General features: G+C 38.6%; 2 protein-coding genes across 4 annotated transcripts; one reads left to right on the top strand and one right to left on the bottom strand.

Annotated features, from left to right (window-relative positions):
- Window positions 1-3,790: 3,790 nt before the first annotated feature.
- On the bottom strand, window positions 3,791-15,321 carry LOC134541051 (polyglutamylase complex subunit TTLL1-like). Of its 3 annotated transcripts, none has more exons than XM_063384191.1 (9): window positions 15,183-15,309; window positions 11,813-11,964; window positions 10,602-10,667; window positions 9,634-9,782; window positions 8,601-8,787; window positions 7,271-7,472; window positions 6,522-6,752; window positions 5,732-5,841; window positions 3,791-3,986 (listed from the first exon to the last, which is right to left on the bottom strand). In XM_063384191.1, the coding sequence occupies exons 2-9, from the start codon at window positions 11,923-11,925 to the stop codon at window positions 3,905-3,907; spliced, it is 1,140 nt and encodes a 379-aa protein (XP_063240261.1). In that variant the 5' UTR covers window positions 11,926-11,964; window positions 15,183-15,309; the 3' UTR covers window positions 3,791-3,904. The 3 variants fall into 3 exon arrangements, with proteins under 3 accessions (XP_063240261.1, XP_063240262.1, XP_063240263.1); XM_063384192.1 differs by lacking the exon at window positions 15,183-15,309 and adding an exon at window positions 13,920-14,276; XM_063384193.1 differs by lacking the exon at window positions 10,602-10,667 and having other exon boundaries at window positions 15,183-15,321.
- LOC134541049 (uncharacterized) lies at window positions 14,506-24,517 on the top strand. The gene is made up of 5 exons (XM_063384190.1): window positions 14,506-14,647; window positions 17,145-17,325; window positions 18,216-18,534; window positions 19,755-19,939; window positions 20,688-24,517. Exons 2-5 carry the CDS (start codon window positions 17,145-17,147, stop codon window positions 22,061-22,063), a joined length of 2,061 nt encoding a protein of 686 aa, XP_063240260.1. The 5' UTR covers window positions 14,506-14,647; the 3' UTR covers window positions 22,064-24,517.
- The last annotated feature ends 1,643 nt before the right edge of the window (window positions 24,518-26,160 follow it).

The raw sequence follows: 26,160 nt of genomic DNA, 5'->3' as shown, positions 1-26,160 counted from the left end.
CATTCTTAAAAGGTTGTTTGTAATTTTTTACTACTACTGAAAGCTGTAGTTTTTAGCTTCTTTTTTTATTATTTTTACGTCCTCACCGTAGAACACTTTCTTTGCTATACCGGTAACAAATAATATTTTTAGAAAAAAAGAAAATATATTTTTTAAATATGAACCATTGAAAAGTTGCAATTCTGCAAAGTTTTGTTTCTTCAAACAAAAATTAATCTTTATGTAACCAGAAAAAGACTGTTGCTATCAATAAATTTGCAACAACTTTTTTAATGAGGAATTCAAACAAATGGTTTGAGTTAAGCCAAAGTTTTTTAAGCACAGAATATATCAATTTTCAAATTAAAAATCATACCGAAAAATACATTTGGCTAGCATTCTTGATTTATATTTTTTCTATACTATTGTTTATTCGTGTTATATTTATTCATTTAAGCAATAAAATCACAAAAAGGTTTCTACTCTACTATAAAGGGAGTACTTTTACAGAGATTTTTCAACCATTCTAGAATGTGATGACATTTTTGCTATTATAAGGTGCAAATGGTAAGGACGTAATCTTGGAGCCATACAATAGTTTAATTATATTCTCTTGTTCGATAGCGAACAGGTATTTGACTGACAATGTTTTTGTTCCTACTACATTCGAGTCAATCTTTATTTTACTTATTTGTAAGAAAAAATTACAAATTTCTTTGTTATTCAGGTATATATTTTGGTACTTTGACTCTTTTAGATGTGTGTTTTGTAACTGGTTTTGATTGTATAATATATTTTTTTGTGTGTGTTGGCAGTGCAAATGCAAATAAGAATATAAGATGATTTTATACTTATAACCCAGCAACTAGTTACATTTACTCCATAAGCAGTCATTTCTCATTCAAACTTAGCGGGGTTTCTCAAGTAGGTACATACCTAAGAAATACACATATTATGTGTTTGCTTGTGATTGGTAGGTTAGCGTCGTTTAGCCATGGATACCAAAAAAAAAGCCATAACGCGAGATATTATAGTGGCAGGCAAATCAACCGATAAAAAAAATGTTTACAAGCAGTCCACGCGCGAGTTAAGTTAAACTTATTTCTTATTACATATAGAGATAAGTTATTACTTTTTATTAATCAAACAAGAGATAATAATTGAGAATAGTAAGGATGCGGATATGATCTCAAATGAAAAAAAAAAAAAACTGTTTTCCGCGCCCTGTATTATCGCATCTGTTCACTTGCACTTATTGGCACCTCTTTTGGTGGTTTATTCCCACGTTGTCTTCAATAACACATATTATCGGCTTCTGTCTTTTTAATATTTTTATTTTAAATCATGGTCTTTGGCTGAATAAAATGGAAGAACAAAAAAAACTTCAATAAAAAAAAATTACACTTATAAAGTCTATCTCACGAGTCTATAAGTACTTTTGACATGTCAAATCAAAATGTTCACACACCAAAAACTAAATTACACTTAATAAAGCTTAACTCCATACATTTTTTTTCCATTTTCATCACATTGTTTACATACAAATTAGTGATGCTTATAAAGTTAATTGCAACATTCAATAACTCTTTTCCACGCGAATAAATAAATTATAAACATTTTGAATAAAATAAAATTAATATGGTAGCGTCAATCGTTAGATGTTACGAAAACAGAGGACTAGATAAATAAAAGCAACGTTACGTGAATTCTGTAGCATACTGTTACGCCATTTCCACCTCTCCCCTGCATTCTCCCCTTCCGGCCGTTACAACTAGCATAGAGCTTGCTCCGCTACGTACCTATCCTCTCTCCCCATTTGACCGTCTTCCCATTGGACCGCTAGCGCATGCGTTGGAGTGGCGTCACCGCTCAACTTGAAGACTGAGTATCTCACAGTGATACTGACAGAATTCTTAAAGTTATATGCGTGAAATAAATTATGTTAAATTTATGTTAGTATTATAAGCAAAATATTGTTTACTCTAGTCAAAGTAAGTCCCTACAAATGAAAACAAACAAAAGATATATATATATATATATACTGAATACCTATGATATTTTTACAATTGTATGCGAGAGTTAAATGCAATCACACAGTTTAGCATTAGTTTATATTATACTTTGAACGTACTATGTGATGTGAAAACCAAAATTGTGATGTGTATAAATAAATCAATTAAATAAATATTTTATTATTAATAAAACAAGAATTTTTATACGCACCAGTCCTTGTTGATATTTTTGGTATCTAAACATAAAACTGACTGGATAATATTTTAATTAATGCTTCGAATCGGATACGATAATTTTTTTTACAGGGGATATTTGAATAAAAAAAAAATTGGAATTTGGGTTATTCAAATAACTTACGTCAACGAGGATTTTGGACTGTAAAAGTCCGTCTTTAATTGCAATGTCCTAAATTGTGTCCGATGGATACTGATCACTGATTGGCCCGCGTGTCACTCTGACGTCATGGACGGCGTGGGCGATGGTCCGAAAACATTGGTCAACTTGAACTTTTTTGTCCCAAGAAGAACACTCACGCTATTCACTGTTTCCGGTTGCTGTTTCAAAAAAGGTAAACGGAAAACAACGGACGATTTAGGCACAAAAGCCAATAAGAACTATACGAAATGCTGATCAGTGCTGTCCGTTTGCGACTGGCGCGTTTCAAAGGCTGAACACACGTATTAATTTTTTTCCAGTGTGATTAGAATTCATTGATTAGCATTTACTTTTGCCTTACCGAATAACTAAATATGATTGGAATCTTACAACTTCAACAAGTTAAATTAATATTAGAAACTAAACTGCATTCTCTATTCATATCATCATTATTTCAGTTATTTCACTTTTATAACCCATGTTTTCTTCGCCATTTTAAAAATTCTTTGTGAAGGAAATGGATGTCATTTCCTTTTTCGATCGCCACTTTTTTATTAAAATTTATTTTATAACCTACATGCGAAATATTTGACAGAAACTCAAGTCATCAAACTTGTCTATCAAACATTACGTTTTCGGTTTTTTGTAACCCTACAACTTTATTGGAAGGCGTTGAAAGCATAATTTTTACGCTGCGACAGTGCCTTTAAGGCCATATTTACCTGTCAGCAAGTCTGGTACATGCCCGGCTACAATGTTCTAGGCGCGACTGTACTGTCCCTAATGACCAACCCCCCCCCCCCCCTCCCTTTTCTGTTCTCAGGCAGGACTACCTGCAGTGCTTCCAGGAATTGAGGGACAACCTAAACAACAAAGCGAAGAAAGAGGACAGAGACAACATGGCGCGCGATCACATACTTGACAAGGATCAGTCAGCCTCGCACTGACGATACAAACTGCAAATTCCAAGCTGAATCAACAGCATCACTCAAGGCAGCCACCTTGTAGGTATATCGATCCATCATATCACCGTGCACGAGATTCAAATAGTGCAAGGTGTATTGTTCATGATTAGAGACCGGAAAAATTCACATATTCATTTCGCGATAGTCTGAAATTCATACACACATACCTATAAGCTGCTCTTACTATCGGCTCACTGTTCATCTGGGCGACTCAGGGCCAATGAGAAACCTCAACCAAAGAAAGTAAAAAATTACAGGAAAAAACCAGTTGAGACGAGTCACAAGTCAGCAGCCAACGAACTGGCGTTATTTTCCCCGAGCGTGCAGGGGAATGTGTAGACTATCCTGAAGGTCATCGAAACCCGCGAATTTTTCAGGTCCTTATTAATGATGCCATGGTGGACTTTTTTTTTGGGCAATAAAGTGTACGTGTTCGAGGGAAAAAAAATTACGAAATGTGCTTTCGGAACGTCTCCTCGTGTTTCAGCTGGCGCGTCCACCACGACAGTAGGTATTTATTTCGGAACGCGGATCACACTCGGTTGTTCGTCGCGCTGCACTGGAGTCACGCTTCACGACGCAGCCAGCTCTTCGTCCAGTAGCAGATCGAAGTCGCCCATCGCGCGTCTCGAAGGAGTCTTGTCCCACTTGGCGCTGGAACAGGTCGAGGCGAACAGCAGCCGTTAACCGGGTGCCTCCCAATCCAGGTCAAGATTTTACATTTACAGTAATTACAGATAAACTTGCAGGCTTTCCCAATTGTTTTAACTCTCACGATATGAATAAAAATATATACACTGTATACTTTCTGCCAAAGATACATTTTTTTATCTTTTTTTTTGCATTGTACAAATAAGGAGAACTTAATTTATTTCAGAACTGAAACTTTTTTAGGTTTAACTGCAATGCCACTGGCTACTTCATGAAATGGTTTGAATTTCGTTCAGAAAATACTGATTTTACCTGGCATTTAAAAAAATTCTCAAATGTGTTACGATTTTGATGGCCAAGAAACATGAAATGAGACATTTTGTGATAGAAATGCAAACCATGTCATGAAGTAGCCAGTGGCATTGCAGTTAAACCTAAAATGTTTCTGTTGCTATAAATTAAATACTACTTATTTTTACAACCAAAAAACGTTAAAAATGTAACTTTGACCGATATTTATGCAAAAAGTATGTGCTGTATGTATATATTTTTTTTCATTTCGTTGTAAATTAAACAATTGACAAAGTCTAAAAGTTTATCAGTGATAGATATAAATATAAAATTATGACCAGAAATGGGAGGCACCCCCATTAAGGTCCCAGCCTACCCGGGCACACACACGCTGCGCATATTCAGGAAATGCATATATGCGAAACTATGCATGAAATCATAAAATCTACTTTTAGTTTCCTCAGCAGCAAGAAACCTCAAAGCTGGTGTCATACTATGCCTTTCTGCCACTTTTGACTGAAACTTCCACCGTGTTCGTTGGCAGGAAATTCTTTCGACCATATTTCTTATAGTTAACAATGTAGGTCACACAAGACTGCACTAGGTAAATTTATCAAAATTAAATGTGTGAACAAGTGATCTAGACTAAAACACCTAGTAGAAACTGACAATCACTCCCGTTCAACTGTGCAGTGTGACAACAGCCCACACTACCATTCATTGCAGTCAGTGGGATGTACAGTATGTCCATAAAAGAATGTACCAGTTATAAATTTTAATAGTCTCAACTCTAAGAGTTGTAGAGTTTTGGTTCAAGGTCACAATTAAAGAGTAACTCAGTGTTATATAGGCTCATGCGCGAGTTCTGCTTAGTTGTTTTCTCGCTTGCAGAGCCACCGACATGCAAAATGGCGACTCCTGAACGTAGAGCATTTCATGTTCTGGAACTTGCTAAGAGTGAATCTGTAATTTCAGTTCAAAATACATTTCGTTTAGAGTTTAATCGTGATCACACATGTGGCAAAATAACATCGGCCGATGGTATACGCAGTTCGAGACGACAGAGATTTTTTTTCGCTGGCATCCACATTCACCATGCGATTTTTTTTTTCTTTTGGGCTTCATAAAAGATCGAATTATACGTTCTGCCGCTACCTAATGACTTGCCAGAGTTGCGTCAGAGAATTGAAGAGGCTATTGCTTCCATGACTCTGGACTTGTTAACAAAGGTGTGAGATGAATTAGACTTTACGTTGGATGTGTACAGTATAACTAAAGGTGCACACATTGAACATTCGTAAGAAGAAAAAAGAAGTTAAATTACCTTCAATTTGATGTATGATTTGTTGTTAATAGTCTAAACTAAACTGTTATGATGTACGTACCATTGAAACTAGGACATTCTTTTATGGACATACAATTTCATAATGGTTCACCAGCAGGCCAGATGATGATACCTTGGGAAGCCATCTGGTGGTAGCACGATGGAGAGCACATCATCCACTATCTTCAGCTTCAAGAAGTAGTCCTTCTGGGTGGTGAAGAAGAGCGAAGGAGATGAGTTCACCTGCGTTACAGATCACAAGGCTTGTTCTACAGTCCAGCCAAAGAAACCCTTAACTTATACTAAGATTAATTGATTTTAATGGTTAAAAAAAATGCTGAAAGAACCTCCAAGGTTTTCCCAGTCACATCACAATTTATTTTTAACTTCAGCTAGTTGGTCGTGTCCATCGCTAATTATGCCAGTAGCTAATTTATGATTCCAATACAAAACCTCACCTGCATTATCGTGCAATGTACAACCACTACTTTAAGTTTTGATGTTTTCATATTGCTCTATACAAGAAGTGAGGAAACTACAGCAATTGGGATGCTGTGATGTAGTTGTAATCAATTTTTTACCTCCCCATCGCCATATTGAAGCACCTAAAACATTAAGGGAATGGCACTTGACCATGCATGATAATTTTGATTTAAAAATTAATTAGAATTTATGTCATTTAACACAAGAAAGAGCACCTGTTGGCTATTATGGCTTTCATGGCCTTGGCAAAGAGCTACGACATGTTCATCACCATCGATGTGTACATACTTCGAGAACCAGGGCTTGAAACAGACGTCGATGATGTCATAACCATAGCACTCGAACAATAACACTTATTGGCTATTATGACTTTCACAGCCTTGACCAAGAGCTCTGATAAGTTCATCACCATCGATGAGAGCTAGAGAAGGTGTACGTACCTCGACGAGCCAGGGCTTGAGGCGGTTGTCGATGATGATGTCGTAGCCGTAGCACTCGAAGCAGTGGCGATCGTTGGCCATTACAGGCACCACAGCCTTGAGCGAGTGCATGATGAGCCACGAGATGCTGGCGAACAGCTTCTCTGTGACCTCCTTGCCACGAGTGCTCTCCAGGAACAGCCTCAGGTTCTCAACACTCAACTTGCCGCCATGCATGCAGTTGTACTCGCCCTGCAACACATCATCGCAGGCCCTGCCACATCAATACAAACTGATTCCACAAACATGCGCACTCTCATTCGTATTGTGTGATCAAATAAATTTTCGGCAGACAACTTCAAATATGTTTTAAATCATGTCACACAATCAAAAATAACTTTTGGTCTGACGGAAACAGATGTTGGTTCTGTTTCGGCTAGCACAATTCTGATTGGCAGATTTCATCCAACATCCAAAATAATTTAGAACCCGTTATTTATGCAAAATATTTTATGGAAACTCAAGATCTTCAACTTATCAAATCAAACATGGCTGTACAAGTGACTTTTTCGGTGATGTCCATAACCTTCCAATTTTAATTTGACACAATGTATCGGAAGGTGTTGGACGCGAAAATTTTACAGTGTGACAGGCACGAAGAAAAATTGTGAAAATGAAGATGTACATTGTTTTTTTATTTCCCTGGACACCATTGGTACAAAGATGGTATCTCGATGTTACCTTGGCCTCCTCATTGAGAGTGCACTCACCCCTTGACTCTGGATGGAGACGTTGGTGAGGTGGATGTAGTTGTTGTCTAGCTCGTGCACGCTGGTTGTGTACTTGGCGGTGCAGAAGCGGCAGAAGCCCTGCCTGTGCAGGTAGGCCTTCAGGGGCCTGAACGACGTCACCAACACGTACATGCGCAGGTCGAACTTCTTGCCGCCGATCAGCAGCGGGTTGTCGATGTACCTGCGTGCAGCGATGACGGGGGATGGGTGAAATGAGGGTGGACTCTCAATGATCCATCGCATCTGTCTGTTACGGGTCGTTACCACAATGACAAAAATACCATAATGCCGAATGTCATGATTGACCACAATGCCGACTGTACCACAATGCCGACTTACCACAATGCCGATTTACCACAACGCTGAAATACCATAATGCCGAATGTCAAAATTGACCACAACGCCGACAGATAGAAAACTGCTGCTTACCACAATGTCGAAGTAACAACTGAATGAATTTGTGTGTGTATCTGAAATGTACCTTAAATCCGAAATACCACAATCAAACCTAACCTAACCTAGTGTAATATACCTTACCTAACTTAACCTAGCCTACCCTAGCTTAGCCTGACCTAACCTAACCTAGTCTCACCTAGCCTAGTCTAAACAAACCTAACCTTTTTGGCAGTCCTCCAATGACATTTTTCAGCGTTAGTGTATTTCGGCATTGTGGTAATTCGGTGTTGTGGTACACAGTAGTTTTCTAGCTGTCAACATTGTTGTCAATTTGGCATTTCGGCATTGTGGTGGTTCCCTGTCTGTTACCCGACCATCTGTCCGTCCGTCAACAAGCCGAGCCGTCTGTCAAGTACTTATACTTTTGTATGCCGCCAACTCACTAGAAGGCTTAAATGGTAGAGAAAATTTGTCTTGTGCAGGTATGTTGGGATGAGGATAACGAGGAAATTAAATTTTGGAGTTAAATAAGTTTTTGAATTTTTTAAAATATTTTTTTAATAAATCAATCAAACACAAGCTTGGGAAAAAAATCTTTTGGAATCCAAGGAGTGTGGGTAATCTTTGTCTTTCCTTTCTTCACATTTTCGGATTTTGCAAGCAGACCCCTTCAAAGAGGGGCTTCTTGATTCCATAATTTTGAAATATCACTATACCTTTATTCTGTTATGTAATGAGTATTACTGTGGGTTAAATGCATACATGACTAGCTTATGCCCAGCATGCATTGTGATGCCTCATTCAATAATGGAAATTTTGTTGGAAATTGTAGCCCCCCTTTCTCTGTCAAAAAGAAGTTTCACTTAGCAGTGTGGCGGACACGCTGGTGGATGAGATCGCGTCCGGGACTCACTTGGACACGACGTAGCTGCCACTCAGGATGCTGCTGTGCGAGGATGGCTTGCTCTCCCAGCTGAGTCGCCTCAGCATCCCTAGCTTGTTGATGAGGAAGATGCCGGCCCCTTGCGACGAGCTGGCTGGCTTCACGATCCACATCGCGCCGGTCTCTCTCTTCACCGCCTCCACGAGCATGCTGTAGTCTGCATGTGTGAGAGGGCCCTGGTCTAATACAATTCCTTACACCACACACCATTGCAGTTTTGCATTGTTAAACTATATAATCAAACTGCTCCGATAAAAGTGAAGTATAGTTTAAAAAAAATACCAAGCCCTGGCTTTGAATGTGATTTTCGACAAGGAATTTTATTGGAATACCGTCCATCTTGTTAAAAATTCACTAAACAGTTAATTTTAAAAAAGTCTCCCCTTTTGTCTTTCTGAAATTTGGTTCCAATCTGCCACAGATGGTAGCATCCTGGTTACACATTTCAGTTCCATTCGACTTCCGTTCCATTCACAAAATTACTTCCACCAATTGCCGCACACCGAAAGCTGAGAAGTTATACATAAAAAATTTTTGACTTTTATAATTTTTTCTTAGCTAAACGAAATATATGTGTGCATGTAGGTCACATGGGACAGAAGTGGAACTTCTTGCTTATTGTATTATTAGGTATTGGAAACATAATTATTTTTGTTTGAGGTCACATATCAAAAAAAAAAATATGTTTCAGTATGCGAGTGTCAAATTTGGCTATTGTAAAAGTGTGCGAGTGTGCAAGTATGCAAGTGTGTAAGTGTCCAAGTTTGCTGCATCAATTCTACCTCTCACCTGCAGTCTCCTCCTTTAACGATTCTCCCACTACATACCTAACTATTCCCCTCCACTTAAGGTTCCATCACCACCATATTAACTAACTATTCCCTCACACTATGAAAATTTTCATAATGTTCGAAAATTGTAGTCCCCACAGCAAAAAACTATCACTTAAAAAAACTGCATATGTTACATGTTTTTTAATTCACAAGTGAAATGACAGGCTTACCTCCGGGAAGGATATAGGTCGTGGGCAGGAAGTCCATGTCTTGCAAGGAACCCTTATTTTTCTTCCATGATCGGCAGTAGATGTTCCAATTTCTGACCAGACGGTCCTTCCTCGATATCTCGCCACTATTCGGGAAGTGATTGACCATCCTTTAAGAAGGAGAAAACATGCATATTTCTCACAGTAAATTTAGAATTATCACAGGTCATGCTTAGGCCTGTTCAAGATTGCCAAGGGAACGGAGACAGATCACACAAATGAAGATGGATCTCACAGAACAGTTTTACTATAATCGCACACAGTCTGAGACAGACCCATACATATTAGCTCTGCAATCCTGAGCTCCTCGATTTACGTTGCTCCGTGCGACCAATAGAAACCAATTGTTTGGGTGCGATTTTAGCCATGTTTGTTTATGTTCTAAATATGTTAAAAATGGTTTCAAGCACAAGAAAATCTAGTGTTCTATTATTGCATTGTCATTTAATTTTATTATATATTTTAATTCTGCTGTAAAATGATCTCGAAGCATGACATATTTTTATGATTAAATTAATATTTTATAACCTTGAAATTCAATCCCACTGGCTGCCATTTGTTACTTTTCTTAAGATAATTGGTGTTTATTACTTAGGAATGCTATCAAGAAGATTAGCTGAAGCATACGCTTTGACAAGAAGTCACCTTAATTTTTAATGTCTAATGAATGTTAAATTAAAAAAAAAAGTTAGATTTAGTGATTGTGCACTGTCATTTGCAAAGAAGTGAAACAAGGTAATATTTTTACCAATAATTTGGGGACGATTCAGCTGCTTCATTAGACAATATCCATGAATCGACACTCTTAGTTAGTTTTAACCATCTTGCTTCTAAAGTAAAAGCGAACTAGTCATCGCTGCTAGTAGTTTATAACATATGTATAGCCTTATCCTTAAATCTGAGAAATAACAATTTAAATAATAGCTTACTGGTCATCTCGAAGGCGAAAACGATTGTCGACTCTAAACACATCACGGCATCCTTGGGTTCTAGCCCTGAAATATAACAGTCACAAAGCTGACCGTGTGTATGTGTGATTCTTCCATTGTTTACTTTTATAACAAGCATGGACCAAGAAATTGGCTCATTAATTTGATCATAACTACAGTCCAATCATTAACTCAATGCAGATATGTAATAAGGTTTTTGTAGTCTAGAATGTAATAGTAAGGGGAGCATACAGGTTCTGTTGCTGTCATCTACCCCTGTCCAAACCACATACACGCACATTCCTTCTCATTACCAACACTCTCTCCCTCTCACCTCTCCTCTATTCCTTCCCCCCTTCTCACTCTATCAAGCTCTCTTTCATACTCCTAACAGATACACCAATAAATCATAAACGAAAAGAAAAATCAATAAATAATGATTAATGGTTTTAGCCTCCCAGAAGGGGAGGGAATAGAACAATATAACAAATTATTTAAGACCTAAAAGGGGATGATGGAAGGGGACAGTGATTAGTTACCTAATTTGCATATCCTTTGAGTGCCTCAGGACCCCTGTGCTCCCCCTACTTTTAATCTATCATGAATAGAGACCTGAATATTTTGCGGGTTCATTACATGCTTTGCTAAAAATTCAAATAATTGTACCTTAGTCGCTTCTGCCATTGGTCCACTGTTAATCTGGAGGACTGAGGGGCAATTATGGACCCTCACTCATAGAAGTGTCGAATCACAGACCATCCAGTTGTGAAGAATCACAAGTCAGAAGCCAATGAACAGTTGGCATTTGCCCGAGTGTGTAAAGGATATTGGAGTCTAACCTAAAGGTCATTAAACCCGCGAATTTTTTCCGGTCTCTAATTAATGGTTTTAGCCTCCCGGAGAGGGAGGGAATAGAACAATAGAACAAATTATTTAAGACCTAAAAGGGGGATGATGGAAGGGGACAGTGATTAGTTACCTAATTTGCATATCCTTTGAGTGCCTCAGAACCCCTTTGCTTCCCCTACTTTTAATCTATTATGAAACAATGTAAATCTGCGAACAAAATTTTTGGATCTATAATAATACTAAAAAGTAGAAAATGGAAAAGTTCGCAGATGGGATGAACAACACGAACAGCACGAGAACACACTGAACATTCCGGCGTGGAAGTGTTTGACCGGCGGGCCTTCACGGACTCTCGCGCGCACCAGTAGATGTTCCAGTCCTCCTGGGGCGACACCTGGATCCACCCCCTCTCGGCGAAGTTCTGCATCACCACGCACCTCTCTGCGTCCACGGCGAAACGAACCTTCTTCGGCATCGCAACCGTCAAATATCGCGGGAAAACAACACAGGAGAACTGAAAGAAAAGAAAAAAAAACACAAACAAAAAGGCAGTCATGGGGGACTGTCGACCGAAGTGAGTATTAAAAAAAAAAAACTTTTGTTTTTAAATATATGTTTAATAGGACTTCATTTCTACGTCAAGTGTACGTGGGGAAAATGATTTTGGTAGTAGGTATATCACTAGCATGTCGGTGACGCGAACCCATAAGTTTTGCCCCCTACCAATAATAACTTTAAAATTAGAAGAAATAAAGTTTTTTCATTGAAAGAATAAAAAAAATTGTTAACATAAATCTACAAATAATCAACATTATCTCCAATAAATCAATAACCTGACATTTGAAGAAATTCACATCGTAAATATATAAACAAAATAAAAATATATCCTCAACTTAACTAGGTACCTACCTACTTAAAAATATTCAATACCTACTCGCAATATGTACCACACAATAACGTTACAATTTCTTTGGTAAAATAAAGATAAAATTAAAAACTTGTATCTTTAAAAATAGAATAAATTAAGTTTCATCCTTGAAATATAAAAATAAGAATTAACACATCACGTGACCATGTCGATGACAACTTACATGAATTTACTCCCTATCCAAACCTTCACTTCAAAAACGAAAGGCAGGAGAATTGAAAGGAAAAAAAAAACACACACACACACACAAACGAAAAGGCAGTCATGGGGACTGTCGACAGAAGTGAAAACTTAAAAAAAACTTTTGTTTTTAAAATGTTTAATAAATGGAATTTCTATGTCAAATGCATGCGAAAAAATGATTTTTTGGTACCATATCACCAGAATTCGGTGACGCGAACCCACAAACGCACAAACGCGGCTGAAGAAATTATTTATAAAATCTTTCAGTTCTCGCTCTAGTGATGTGTAAACATCTAACCTCGGTATAACATGTGTTCTCACGTTGTTCACAAACTTGTACCTAATACAAAACTCGGAAAAGAAAATTCAATGTAGAATTCTTTAAATATTCCTCATTATATAAAGTAAATATAAAGTAAATATAAATATAAAAATACAAAAAATAATTAAATATAAATTAAAAATTCTTTATAATATACGGGTTTATATTGCTACACGTGGGCCCGCCATCTTTGTGTCACATTTCCGTTCGTTGGCTTCCGTTCCATTATTCACGGAAATACTCCTACCAAGTGCCGTGTACTGGGAGCTACGATGTTTACACATTAAAAAAAAAAAAAAACATGGATACTACCTAAATAATAGGCCTACATTCCTCCCTATTAATCATACAGGTGCAGGTAGACTTTTTGAAATTAATAAATTTTTGCAATGTTCTGGAAATTTCCGAAAGTTTGAAACTCCCTGACAATTCTGACGCTTTCTGGAAACTTATGGAACATTTGGAAAACTCCTTGTAAAAGTCATCCTTGCTGTTACCAAATTTCCCAAAAGTGTCGATCGAACATATTTCCGCCTAATCCCACACGATAAAAAATGTTTCGGGTGTGATTGATTCAATGCATTCAGCATTTTCGTAGGATTTCTAGAATATTCTCGACGAGAAGGACATGGCCATGGGTTTTACATGGGGCAAGCGCAGATGGATAGGATCTCAGATGGGCTGCTGGTGATAAATGCAATGTAAATAACACACCCATCTCCTTCAACAATACTACCACCTACTTATGCAATTTATTCATTCCTTACACTAAATTTTACAGTTATAAAAACACCCAGCAACATATTTTGGTAATATTTGGAAGCTTTACAACAAAATTTCAAAGGACTTAACACTGTGCTTACTAAGGGAGTAAATATTATTTTTTCATTAGCCCTTATATTTTTTCTTCCACTTTGATCAAAAATTCACTCAAACAGAAGTTTTTGGATCTAAGTACTTTTATGGGGTATAATAACTTGAAATCTACCATTAAAATAAAATACGAATTTAATTCAACGAAAATAAATATACTCACTGTGCAGTTCGGTATCATTCAATAAATGCTGACCAGCATACGCGCTTGGAGATTCTAGGCAGAATAGTTTCTAAATATGTACTTGGTTTCTTTTTGAAGATTATTCACATTCGCCCAGTTTTAAATGTGTAGCGAGGAAAATTATCACTGGCTAAGACATAAGTAGGAATATTTTTTTCCCATGCATAGGTAACACGCTGTAAGAAATCACAGTAAATCTACAGACTTTTAATTGAAAAGGGCTCATAAAATCTAGTTCCAGACAACTGGATATTCTAAGTTGTGTCCAAAATTCCGAGTTCTGGGTTTTGTTTTAAGGGCAGTCTACAGTTCACAGAGATGGAATCAAAAAATCACAACCCGAACAGTTCGAAGTTTGACGAAGTAAAAATTTATGTTAGGTTAGGTTCGGTCATTGTAATAAAAATAGTTTTTTTTTCCGGAGGGTAGGTTATGTTATGTTATAGTAACTAAAATCAAAGGTTAGCATTATTGAACAAATACTGTGACTGTAAAAAATATAAATCCTTGCAATATGGGAAAATTCTTTTATCTTTGGAACTGTTCGGATGTTGCTCTCATATCTGTGAACTGCAGGCTTCCCTTTTTTGTAAACATAGTGAACACTGGAGGGATAAAATGTGTTCATGATGTAGACCAAAACTATATTTTGGAAAAGGTTTCCGTTGAAAAATCTCCAAAGTGATTTTGGTGAATTCATATTCGAGGTAGGTACCTAAGAAATTCGTTGGATGATTTATGCAACCAGTGTCATTCGCTAATTTTTGTTGGAAATTTTCAACTAATGCATCCAATGGCAATAGCGAAACAAAGACCTTAGATGTCCTCGTAGTTTAGCAATGAAAATTCAAATGCCGATTGTGATATTTAGGATATGATTCTTCTGCATCATGTATCGAAAAAGCAATAGCATATGGTAGATTTTTTTTTTTTGCGAAACAATTGAGACACTTATTAGACTGAAACAACAAGGTAAGCTATGCCTACACCATTCTTTTCTTTTTTAACTGGCGGCCGTTTGCAAGAAAAGCTACTGCCATCTGAGCAATTGGCCGGGCCATTCAAGAAGCGTTTACTTCCGCACAAGAATCGCTGTGATTCGTGCGCTGACAGTAGACATGCATCCTAGAGAAACCCGACCAATCACGAGAAACAGACTATGCCACGTGCTTCTATGGCGTACAGCCAGTCTCGAAATCATTCCGCTAAAAATAACTGTCCCATATTACAATTGACACTTACCTGGTTTGACGTATTTTTATGTCAGTCAATTTTGTAGGTTATGAAACGATTCGAAGTAGACATTTCCTTTGTCTGAATATTTTTTTTAATCAATGTTTTTGTTTCTTTTCATGAGTTTGTTTGCATCGAGTAAATAAATAACTCTTGGAAGGAAAACACGAACATAGAAAAAATTATCAACACTTTTATACTCTATTTATTTTCTATTTGTTGCATTCGCAGAGTCGCCAGATAAAATTATAACGAAACCGACAATATTACACAATTCGTAATCAGGAGCCAACTACAAAAACCATTCAATTTTTTACTTACAGTCATTTTTACAAATTCTTGTATATTGGCCTACACGTGTGCAATGAGCAGAAAACTTTGACATACACAGAAAGTTTTCTGTGAAACATAGTTTTGACCCCATTTCACAGTCACCATTTCGCAAACGGAAGAGGTGCCCCCCCCCCCCCCCCCCCCCCGCAACCACTCGGTGAGGAGCGTATTAATTCGATTTACATTTCTAGGAAATGTAAATATAACACGTTCATAAACAGGAACACGCTCATAAACAGGACACAAATAGCAAGAAACATCTACACAAATTTCCGAGCAAAACATGGATTGTTAGCACTTATTCAGGAAAAAAAATATTTTGACGGGCGGACAAAGTCAGGGTTGCAAAATCGCTTGTCTGGCTGTGTGGCGTTGACGTACGAAAGAATGACAAACGGACGTAGCTCTCAGTGGAAGTGACTTCGTGAATGGAAAGGAAATGTGTAACCACGGTGCTGCCATCTGTGGTGAAAGTCACGTACCACTACTACTGTTTCTGTGCGATGTTGTCAAGTCTGTGGAATCGAAAACACTGCCGTCGAATCTCGTGCGCACACGACCTAATGTTGCCATCATCGTTCTTTTCTTTTTTTTTAAATCTTGACGCCAACCTTACACATCTCTGTCGCAGTGGCGGATCCAGAGGTTCACCTCGGAGGGGCCACTCTAGGATTTCAGAGAAGCCAGAGAAAAAAATGTCTTAAAATTACTAAATTTGTATTCAATCTACTCACACTACACACAACATCCAACCACCAGATTTTTATGATTCTACAAGAAATTAATTTATTACATTAAAATATTTTATTGGTTTCAGAAACAAACATTTTTGTCGGCAATATTAATGTAGCAGACAACTGGTTTTTCGTGGGGTGGGGGGGGGGGGGGGCACTTGCCCCTGGACAATGGCCGCAAGGACCTGCGAACACCATTCACGTTCCTACCTGTTGGTCACAGGCAGGCCCGGATTTAGGGGAGGGCAACCGGGGCGAAAGCCCCGGGGCCTCCACAAACGGGTGGCCCCCACAAACGGAGGGCCCCCACAAACTGAGGGCCTCCACAAATCCTTTTATATTCTTTTTTCGCTGTATTACCATCACCTACAGTACTTTGTACATACATGATTATATTATTGTTAAACATTAACAGAAATATTCATTAACACTAAAATTTAATTTCATATAATTATTGTAACCGATTATATTTATGTATGTTATTTTTTTAAAATACTAAGAGAAACTACTTGATTTAAAAATAAATTATTTATTGGAAAACTCGACTGAAAAAAAAATTATACATTTTATTTGGAAAATAATTAATGGGGCCAGGGGGCCTCTGCTCCTCTGTTACCCCGAGGCCTCCAGACCTCTAAATCCGGCTCTGTTCCTCCTGAAGTAGCTTGGCTTCTGCTGGAGTGTTTAGTTGTAATGTGAAACTGCGTAAAGTGTAAAGTATGTGTAAATAAAACCTTTTGAATTTGAATTTTGATTTGACCGAAAACGGTGGTGGAAATCATTCGTCGGGTACGCGGCTACGACCCAGAAGCCACAAGCTACTTCGGACAATGGCCGTGTGAAAGCCTGCGGACATCATTCACGTTCAGGTCGTGTTCTCTTGACGAGTGGACGGCCCCCGCAGATGCTGCGACGGCGGGGAGACGGGCGCCCCTCCGCGCGGCTGCTGGCGCTCCTGGTGGTGGCCGTCTCTACGCTGATCGTGCTCTATGGCCTGCTGTCGGCGCCGCGGTGCTGCGGCGACACGCGCGCCGACCGCTGGCCCCCTAGCCGCGCGGTGCCCTTCTTCCAGGCCTCAGACCCGGGTGAGAGTTGCCGGCGACACCAGCGACCACTAGCGGTCACACAGATGCACGTCGGCCGGCGCCCTTCTTCCACGCACGACTCAGAAACACACAACTTGGAAGCGCCGTAACTTATAAACCTCGACAAAAATCCATGTAACTTAGAACTGTGTTAAGTTAGAACGATTATAAATTAGAAACACTAAACTTAGAAACACACAACTTAGAACTGTCATAACTTAGAATACACAACTTAGAAACATCATAATATAGAAATCTCGAAAAAAATCCACGTAACTTAAGAACTGTCATAAGTAGAGACCGGAAAAATTTCGCGGGTTCATTTCACGATATGCTATAATCCAAACAACTGTATCTTTATATTGCTTCTGTGATTGAATCACAGTTTATCTGAAGGACTTTGAGCCAATGAAGAACCTTCGACCAAAAAAAAGTATCGAATCGCAAGCATCTCAGTTGACAGGTGTCACGAGTCAGTAGTCAATGAGCAGGTGGCATTTGCCTGAGTGTGTAGGGGATTGTGGAGTCTATCCTAGAGGTCATTGAACTTCCGAATATTTCCAGTCTCTAGTCATAAGTTACGTTTATAAATTAGAAACACTTAACTTAGAAACACACAATGTGTGGAATCACACAACTTAGAACTGTCATGACTTAGAAACACGCAACGAAGAAACACACAACTTAGAACTTCTGTTGTGTCTAAAAAATGATGTAACGATAAATGATATCATGCTGACAACATTACTGACATAATTCCAAAATCATTTAATTATATACATTTTACGTTGAAATTATGTTATATTACACATTAAAAAACAAAGTTTTAAGTTTTCACTTCTGTTGACGGTCCTCATGACTGGCTATATTTTTAATTGTTGTTTTGGCAGCAAAGAATCCGTTCCTCGTCTGGAGCGCCGGCTGCAAGATCCCGAATGTGGACCCCTTCCACGAGTCCTTGCGGCCTCTGATGGCTCCGCCCAGGGTCGCCAACTGCTCGGAGTGGGCGCAGCTCACCGCCGTCTCCCCCGCCCCCGGACCCGCCGGCCGGTTCCAGCTGCGCGTCGACCCGGGGGCGGCGGCGCTGTACGCCACCTCCGGGGGGCAGCTGAGCTGCTGCTACTCCACCGCCTCCCGCCCCGCCCCCGTGAAACCCCCCACCCCCACCAGGGACAAGAAGCACGACGGCGGAGCGGACGCGCGCTACGAGTGAGTTTGTTGCCGTCCGGTTGGCAACGCCGAGTCAACCAACGTGTGTTGTCAGCACTGCATTGGGCGAATGTTCCATAGAGTTGCGGACGCGTGAAACGAATGTTCCATAGCATTGCGGACGCGTGGAGATAATGTTCCATAGCGTTGCGGACGCATGGAGCGAATGTTCCATAGTGTTGCGGACGCTTGGAGCGAATGTTCCATAGCGTTGCGGATGCGTGGAGATAATGTTCCATAGCGTTGCGGATGCGTGGAGCGAATGTTCCATAGTGTTGTGGACGCGTGGAGCGAATGTTTCATAGCGTTGCGGACGCGTGGAGATAATGTTCCATAGTGTTGCGGACGCATGGAGCGAATGTTCCATAGTGTTACGATCGCATGAAGCGAATACCGAGTAAATGAGAAAATTGCCAGGTTCACTTGAGGCTTTATACTGTACACAAAACTGGCGATAATGAAAAAATTAACCTAGCAACAAGACGTGTGACTGCAGATATATTTTATGGATAAATCGTTAAATAAAGTGTTATATTTCCTGGTTTCAAACAATTAAATTTTTTTATTTTATTTTAGCTCTGGAGGTTCATTTCCCCCTCCCCCCCCCCCCCCCAAAAAAAAAATTTATTGTTCTTAAATACTTTTATCTAAGAGATACGAAAATTATTTTCATCATCATAATTTTAGTACATCTATTAAACAGCTAAATTATTGATCCCATGGAGGTAAGAAGTGCTGTTTTGGTTGTAATTAAATTAATGCTAATTTATTGAAGGTGTGTTGGTATTACGATTTTTTTTTTTTAGTAATTATTACTACATGATGGCATCTTTGCTCTTCTTCCTAGCATTTTCTTTCCAAGCTGTTAAACAAAAAAAAACTTAATCTTTTATGTAATTAAAAAAAAAACCAAGTTCTCTATAACTGAGTAGGAAATGAAGTGTTTCTGGTATGCCATACACCAAAAAAAAAAAAAATTAATTTTCACTGGTTTGTTTGCATGATGATAGAGGAGATGTGTTACTTCTCACAATTGATGTAGCTATGTTAGTGACAAATTATGAAAGCTGCTATCTAGCGGACGGGCCCGAGACTACTTCAAAAAAGACTAGGTCTCAATCTCGGCAATCAAGAGTTTCTCCCGCAACATGCCAGTTCCTCTCCGTCTCTCCTCAGAGCCGTGGACGTCAGAATCCATAGACTGATTGTGTGCATTCCAGGTTGACCAACTGCACGTATTTCAAAGAAGAAACACTCCTGCCGTCGGGAACAGAGTTCATTCTGGTTCGCTGCTTCACGCGAGTGCTGTCCGTGTTCTCCAAGGAAGTTTACTCCAACATGCACGCCATGGTGCCCATCAAGGCAAGCGTTCTGCGCAAGATGAAAACGAAGAAGAGGACGAAGGGTAACTTTTTTTAAAAAAATTCTACATACTGAAACTATCCTTCCTTCTATGAAAGTTTTTGTTACTATCAAATCATGGAGTTAGGAATATTCAGCATGTTGTGATGTCTTTTTTTTTACCTCATCACCATATCGTAACACCCAAAAAAAATTGTGGAAATGGTGCCTGACCACATCTGATGATGGTTACTAAGCATGAATTAAAATAATTGTCGTTAAGCACTGACACATCATGAAATGCAGCCATTTTAAAACTGTTCCCACAATTTAAACTACTACACTTCCAACAAAGGTGAACTAACACTTCAGTCAAGAGGTGATAACTGGCGAAAACATTGTCTCATGCTGGATTTGCCCAAAGGCAACTCTCCTAGCCCCGGCGAGAGATCTTCTTCATTAGGGAGTGACTTATAAAACACAAATCCATTTCGCAAACCTGACTTGGCCAATAGGCGACCGAGTATACCTGCATCAGAGGATCTGCCACTTCATTTCAATTTTTTTCCCCAGGACTTGACAAGAGAATTGAGTTCCAATCACTTAGAGGCAGTTGGGTTTCAGGACTGTTTGCTGTGAAGCTACATACAGACTTGACTTAGAGAGATGGAGTATTATGATTTTGAGCATCCATTGTTCAGTTAGAAATACTAAAGCCCCGACTAAATGAAAATGTTACTACTTTTCAAGCAAAAGTGCAGACAATAAAAAAAGTCTACTTTATTGTAAAGGTTTATTTTCTTTTCTTTTAGCTCTTCAAGACACCAGTTCCGACTCTTTAAGTGTCCTGTTGCTGGGGATAGACGCGACTTCACGACTCAACCTGATCCGCAAGCTACCGTCGACGTTCACCTACCTGAAGAGGAACAGCTGGTTCGAGATGGCCGGCTACAACAAGGTTGGGCTCAACACCTTCCCCAACATCTTCCCTCTGCTCACGGGACTCCGCATCCACTACCCGAAGAACGGAACCTGCTTCCCCTCGGAAGACAGAGTCCTGGACGGGTGCCCGTTCCTCTGGAGGAACTACTCGGAGCGGGGGTTCGTCACGGCGTACGGCGAGGACGCCCCCGACATCAGCACGTTCAACTTCCTCAATGTGGGGTTCTCGGAGCAGCCGACAGACTACTACCTGCGCGCCTACATGCTGGTCCTCTACAGGAAGATAATCTCCAGGTTCAGCAACTCGTGGACCTCGTGCTTCGACATGATGGAGATCACGGACCACGTGCTGAGGTACGCGGTGGACTTCGCGGCCACGTTCAGGAAGCGCCCGTTCTTCGGGATGTTCTGGCTGAACAACTTCAGCCACGACGACCACAACAACATAGCGGCGTTCGACGCGAAGTTCCTGGATTTCTTCTCACATCTCCAAGACGTCGGGGTCATGAACAAGACCATGGTCGTGTTCTTCAGCGATCACGGGATGCGGTTCGGCAAGATTGCCGAGCACCCCCTCGGACGGTTGGAAGACAAGCTCCCTTTCCTGTACATCTGGCTCCCGGAATGGTTTCGGGACCAGAACGAGCTGGCGGCAAGGAACCTGAGGATAAACGGCGGCCGGCTGACATCGCCCTTCGACGTGTACAGGACACTGAAGTACAACCTGGTGCGGTCTGAAAGCACCGACGAAGGGGATGAGTCTTGGAACAAGCATTCCTGCAAGACCAGCATAAACCTGTTCAAAGAAGTGCCTGTTGGTAGGAGTTGTGAAGATGCTTGCATACCTCCCGAATGGTGTTCCTGTGCGTGGTATCATGACATTCCAAATAACGATTTAATTGGCGTGGCGGCTTTGAAATATGTGGTAAGCAGGCTTAAAAATATAGTAAGCCATACTCACAAACTAACAAATCATACTGCAGCAGTGTGCGCCCAACTTTCGTTGGAAAAAGTGGTTAAAATAAGCAAGAAGACAGATGAGAATAGCGCTGAAGTGGGCGAGTATTTACTGCAGTTCGAGACATCTCCCGGGAACGGTGTGTTCGAGGCAATGGTTAGGCACCATCGCGAGAAGTCAAATTTTCAACTGGTAGGGGACATCAACAGGTTAAGCAGGTACGGTAATCAGAGTTGGTGCGTCGATGACTCTGTGCTAAAAAACTACTGTTTTTGTGAGATGACCTAGCGTCGAAGGGCGGACGATCGATGTGTGATTGGGTATTAGTTGTGAACACGTCGGTGCTTGCAGCGCTTTATCGTGCCTACTCTAACGGTCTCAAAAGGTCTGCTATTTCATTTTATGGTCATCGAAACCAAATTTCGGATCTCTGGTGAGCTGCAGTTGTTCATTCAGTTCCGAAAAATAGACTACTATTTTTTTTGTTTTTTCTTTCTTTTTAGTGAAATGTGACATACGTTTGCTGGGAACGGAACAACATTGTGGATTTGTAATAAATATTTTAAATATTATATCGTTATATTGGTCATTGAAAAAAAGATTAGAGAGAAAGGGTGCCATAACATTTTAGAATAAGTTTTTGAGTGATCAGTTACCGAACTTTGGTCCAACAACCGGATTAGCTGTAGGCCTACATGGGACATTCTAAACCATTGTTTATATGTAGTAGTTCGAGTGATGTAGGACTGGTTGTGGATAGAGCCATGTTTATTTCGCTTATTCATTTAACTCCAGCTCAGTTTCAAATTGCTTGAATCCAATTGTCTCTTTTTATAATGCTCGATTAAATATATATATGCACATATGTCATTGTCGGTTTTCGAGAAATCACAGGTCGGACAAGAAAGATGAATATACCAACACACAGAAAAATCTAGAAATATCAGCAAATTTTAAATGTGTTAATATGTGTAAACAGCACAAATAATTCTGTGGAAGTAATTTGTCGGGGGGAAAAAATCACGGCACAGAAGAAAAATGTGAGATGACAATGAAAAGTCAGTTGTATCAAGAACAGAAAATTAAAACCAAATTCTTGGATAGCAGAATGACATATAGACGAACGAACGACAAAATCTGACAACAGAACGGCAACATAGCGACACGCAAACGAACCCAGCGTTGAAATTAAACATAAGTACATATATTCATCTTTATTGTAATATATTTTTTTTTTAATTTCTCTGTAACATACAGTGAAAACCAGCAATGGCATATGTCCATGAAAATTTTCTGACTCAATCTTACCCTTTACAAAAATCATTCAAAGAACATTTTTTTAATGCTCATTGGTCTATAATGAGGTCACGACCTTAGACAGGTTACTGTGCTTGATTGGGAAACCACTTGTTATCCTTGTTTTTAACTGTCTCAAGCTCTTCAAGGGCAAGACAAGTGAACAGTAAATCAATCATCAACATGAAGCACATGCATATGTGCATCAAGTCTACTTAGTTACCCAACGAATCTATGAAATATTGTGGCACTATTCATAAGGCATCTCCAACACAGGTCTTTATTGTCTAGGAGGGTTGCTGGTGGTGTAGAATATAATTTCCATTGAGATATATGTAATACGTATATTTTATCTCAGTGTATATGCTTTTAACTGGACATGTAAAAAATGGTAACTACGTTGGGATTGTAAAGGCTGTGAATATATCGAAGAATGTGATCTGAACTAACCCATATCCATTTCACAGTGCCTTTTGTGGTGGCATGTGACTTTGTGGAGATTAATGTTCTGATGAGCCAATTTTGGCCTTCACGTGTATTTGTGCAAACTTTTCCACTATGAGACTGTCTTGTGAGTGTGAACTCGAGTTTTCTGTAGTGTGGTTCCATGTTTACAAATTCCTTTTTCTATGCATTCTTAAAAGGTTGTTTGTAATTTTTTACTACTACTGAAAGCTGTAGTTTTTAGCTTCTTTTTTTATTATTTTTACGTCCTCATCGTAGAACACTTTCTTTGCTATACCGGTAACAAATAATATTTTTAGAACAAAATAAAATATTTTTTTTTTTTTAAATATGAACCATTGAAATGTTGCAATTCTGCAAAGTTTTGTTTCTTCAAACAAAATTAATCTTTATGTAACCAGAAAAAGACTGTTACTATCATTAAAATTTGCAACAACTTTTTTAATGAGGAATTCAAAAATGGTTTGAGTTAAGCCAAAGTTTTTTAAGCACAGAATATATCAATTTTCAAATTAAAAATCATACCGAAAAATACATTTGGCTAGCATTCATGATTTATATGTTTTCTATACTATTGTTGATTCGTGTTATATTTATTAATTTAAACAATAAAATCACAAAAAGGTTTCTACTCTACTATAAAGGGCGTACTTTTACAGAGATTTTTCAACCATTCTAGAATGTGATGACATTATTGCTATTATAATGTGCAAATGGTAAGGACGTAATCTTGGAGCCATACAATAGTTTAATTATATTCTCTTGTTCGATAGCGAACAGGTATTTGACTGACAATGATTTTGTTCCTACTACATTTGAGTCAATCGTTATTTTACTTGTTTGTAAGAAAAAGTTACAAATTTCTTGGTTATTCAGGTATATATTTTGGTACTTTGACTCTTTTAGATGTGTGTTTTGTAACTGGTTATGATTGTATAATATATTTTTTGTGTGTGTTGGCAGTGCAAATGCAAATAAGAATATAAGATGATTTTATACTTTTAACCCAGCAACTAGTTACCTACATTTACTCCATAAGCAGTCATTTCTCATTCAAACTTAGCGGGGTTTCTCAAGTAGGTACCTACCTCAGAACTACACATATTATGTGTTTGCTTGTGATTGATAGGTTAGCGTCGTTTAGCCATGGATACCAAAAAAAAAAAAGCCATAACGCGAGATATTATAGTGGCAGGAAAAACAACCGATAAAAAAAATTTTAACATGCAGTCCACGCGCGAGTTAAGTTAAACTGATTTGTTATTACATATAGAGATAAGTTATTAATTTTTATTAATCAAACAAGAGATAATAATTGAGAATAGTAAGGATGCGGATATGATCTCAAATGGAAAAAAAAAAAAAAACTGTTTTCCGCGCCCTGTATTATCGCATCTGTTCACTGGCACTTATTGGCGCCTCTTTTGGTGGTTTATTCCCACGTTGTCTTCAATAACACATATTATCGGCTTCTGTCTTTTTAATATTTTTATTTTAAATCATGGTCTTTGGCTGAATAAAATGGAAGAACAAAAAAAAAAAACTTCAATCGAAAATAAATTACACTTATAAAGTCTATCTCACGAGTCTATAAGTCCTTTTGACATGTCAAATCAAAATGATCACACACCAAAAACTAAATAACACTTAATAAAGCTTAACTCCATACTTTTTTTTTCATTTTCAATCACATTGTTTACATAAAAATTAGTGATGCTTATAAAGTTAATTGCAACAATCAATAACTCTTTTCCACGCGAATATATAAATTATAAACACTTTGAATAAAATAAAATAAATATGGTAGCGTCAATCGTTAGACGTTACGAAAACAGAGGACTAGACAAATAAAAGCAACGTTACGAGAATTCCGTAGCATCACTGTTACGCCATTTCCACCTCTCCCCTGCCGTCTTCCCTTCCGGCCGTTACAAACTAGCATAGAGCATGCTCCGCTACGTACCTATCCCCTCTCCCCATTTGACCGTCTTCCCATTCGACCACTAGCGCACTTGAAGACTGAGTATCTCACAGTGATACTGACAGAATTCTTGAAGTTATATGCGTGAAACTAAATTATGTAAAATTTATGTTAGTATTATAAGCAAAATTACATTTACTCTAGTCAAAGTAAGTCCCTACAAATGAAAACAATATATATATATATACTGACTACCTTTTATATTTTTACAATTGTATGCGAGAGTTAAATGCAATGACACAGTTTAGCATTAGTTTATATTATATTTTGAACGTACTATGTGATGTGAAAACCAAAATTGTGATGTGTATAAATAAAACAAATAAATATTTTATTATTATAAAAACAAGATTTTTTATACGCACCAGTCCTTGTTGATATTTTTGGTATCTAAACATAAAACTGACTGGATAATATTTTAATTGATGCTTCGAATTGGATGCAATAATTTTTTTTACAGGGGATATTTGAATAAAGAAAAAAAAAAAAAGGAATTTGGGTTATTCAAATAACTTATGTCAACGAGTATTTTGGACTGTAAAGGTCCGTCTTCAATTGCAATGTCCTAAATTGTGTCCGATGGATACTGATCACTGATTGGCCCGCGTGTCACTCTGACGTCATGGACGTCGTGGGCGTTGGT

This window comes from Bacillus rossius, chromosome 18 (assembly GCF_032445375.1).
Source record: "Bacillus rossius redtenbacheri isolate Brsri chromosome 18, Brsri_v3, whole genome shotgun sequence".
In the NCBI taxonomy this organism is placed as follows: domain Eukaryota; kingdom Metazoa; phylum Arthropoda; class Insecta; order Phasmatodea; family Bacillidae; genus Bacillus; species Bacillus rossius.
The sequence above is the reverse complement of the archived record's forward strand: the minus strand, read 5'-3'. Positions and strand labels throughout refer to the sequence as shown.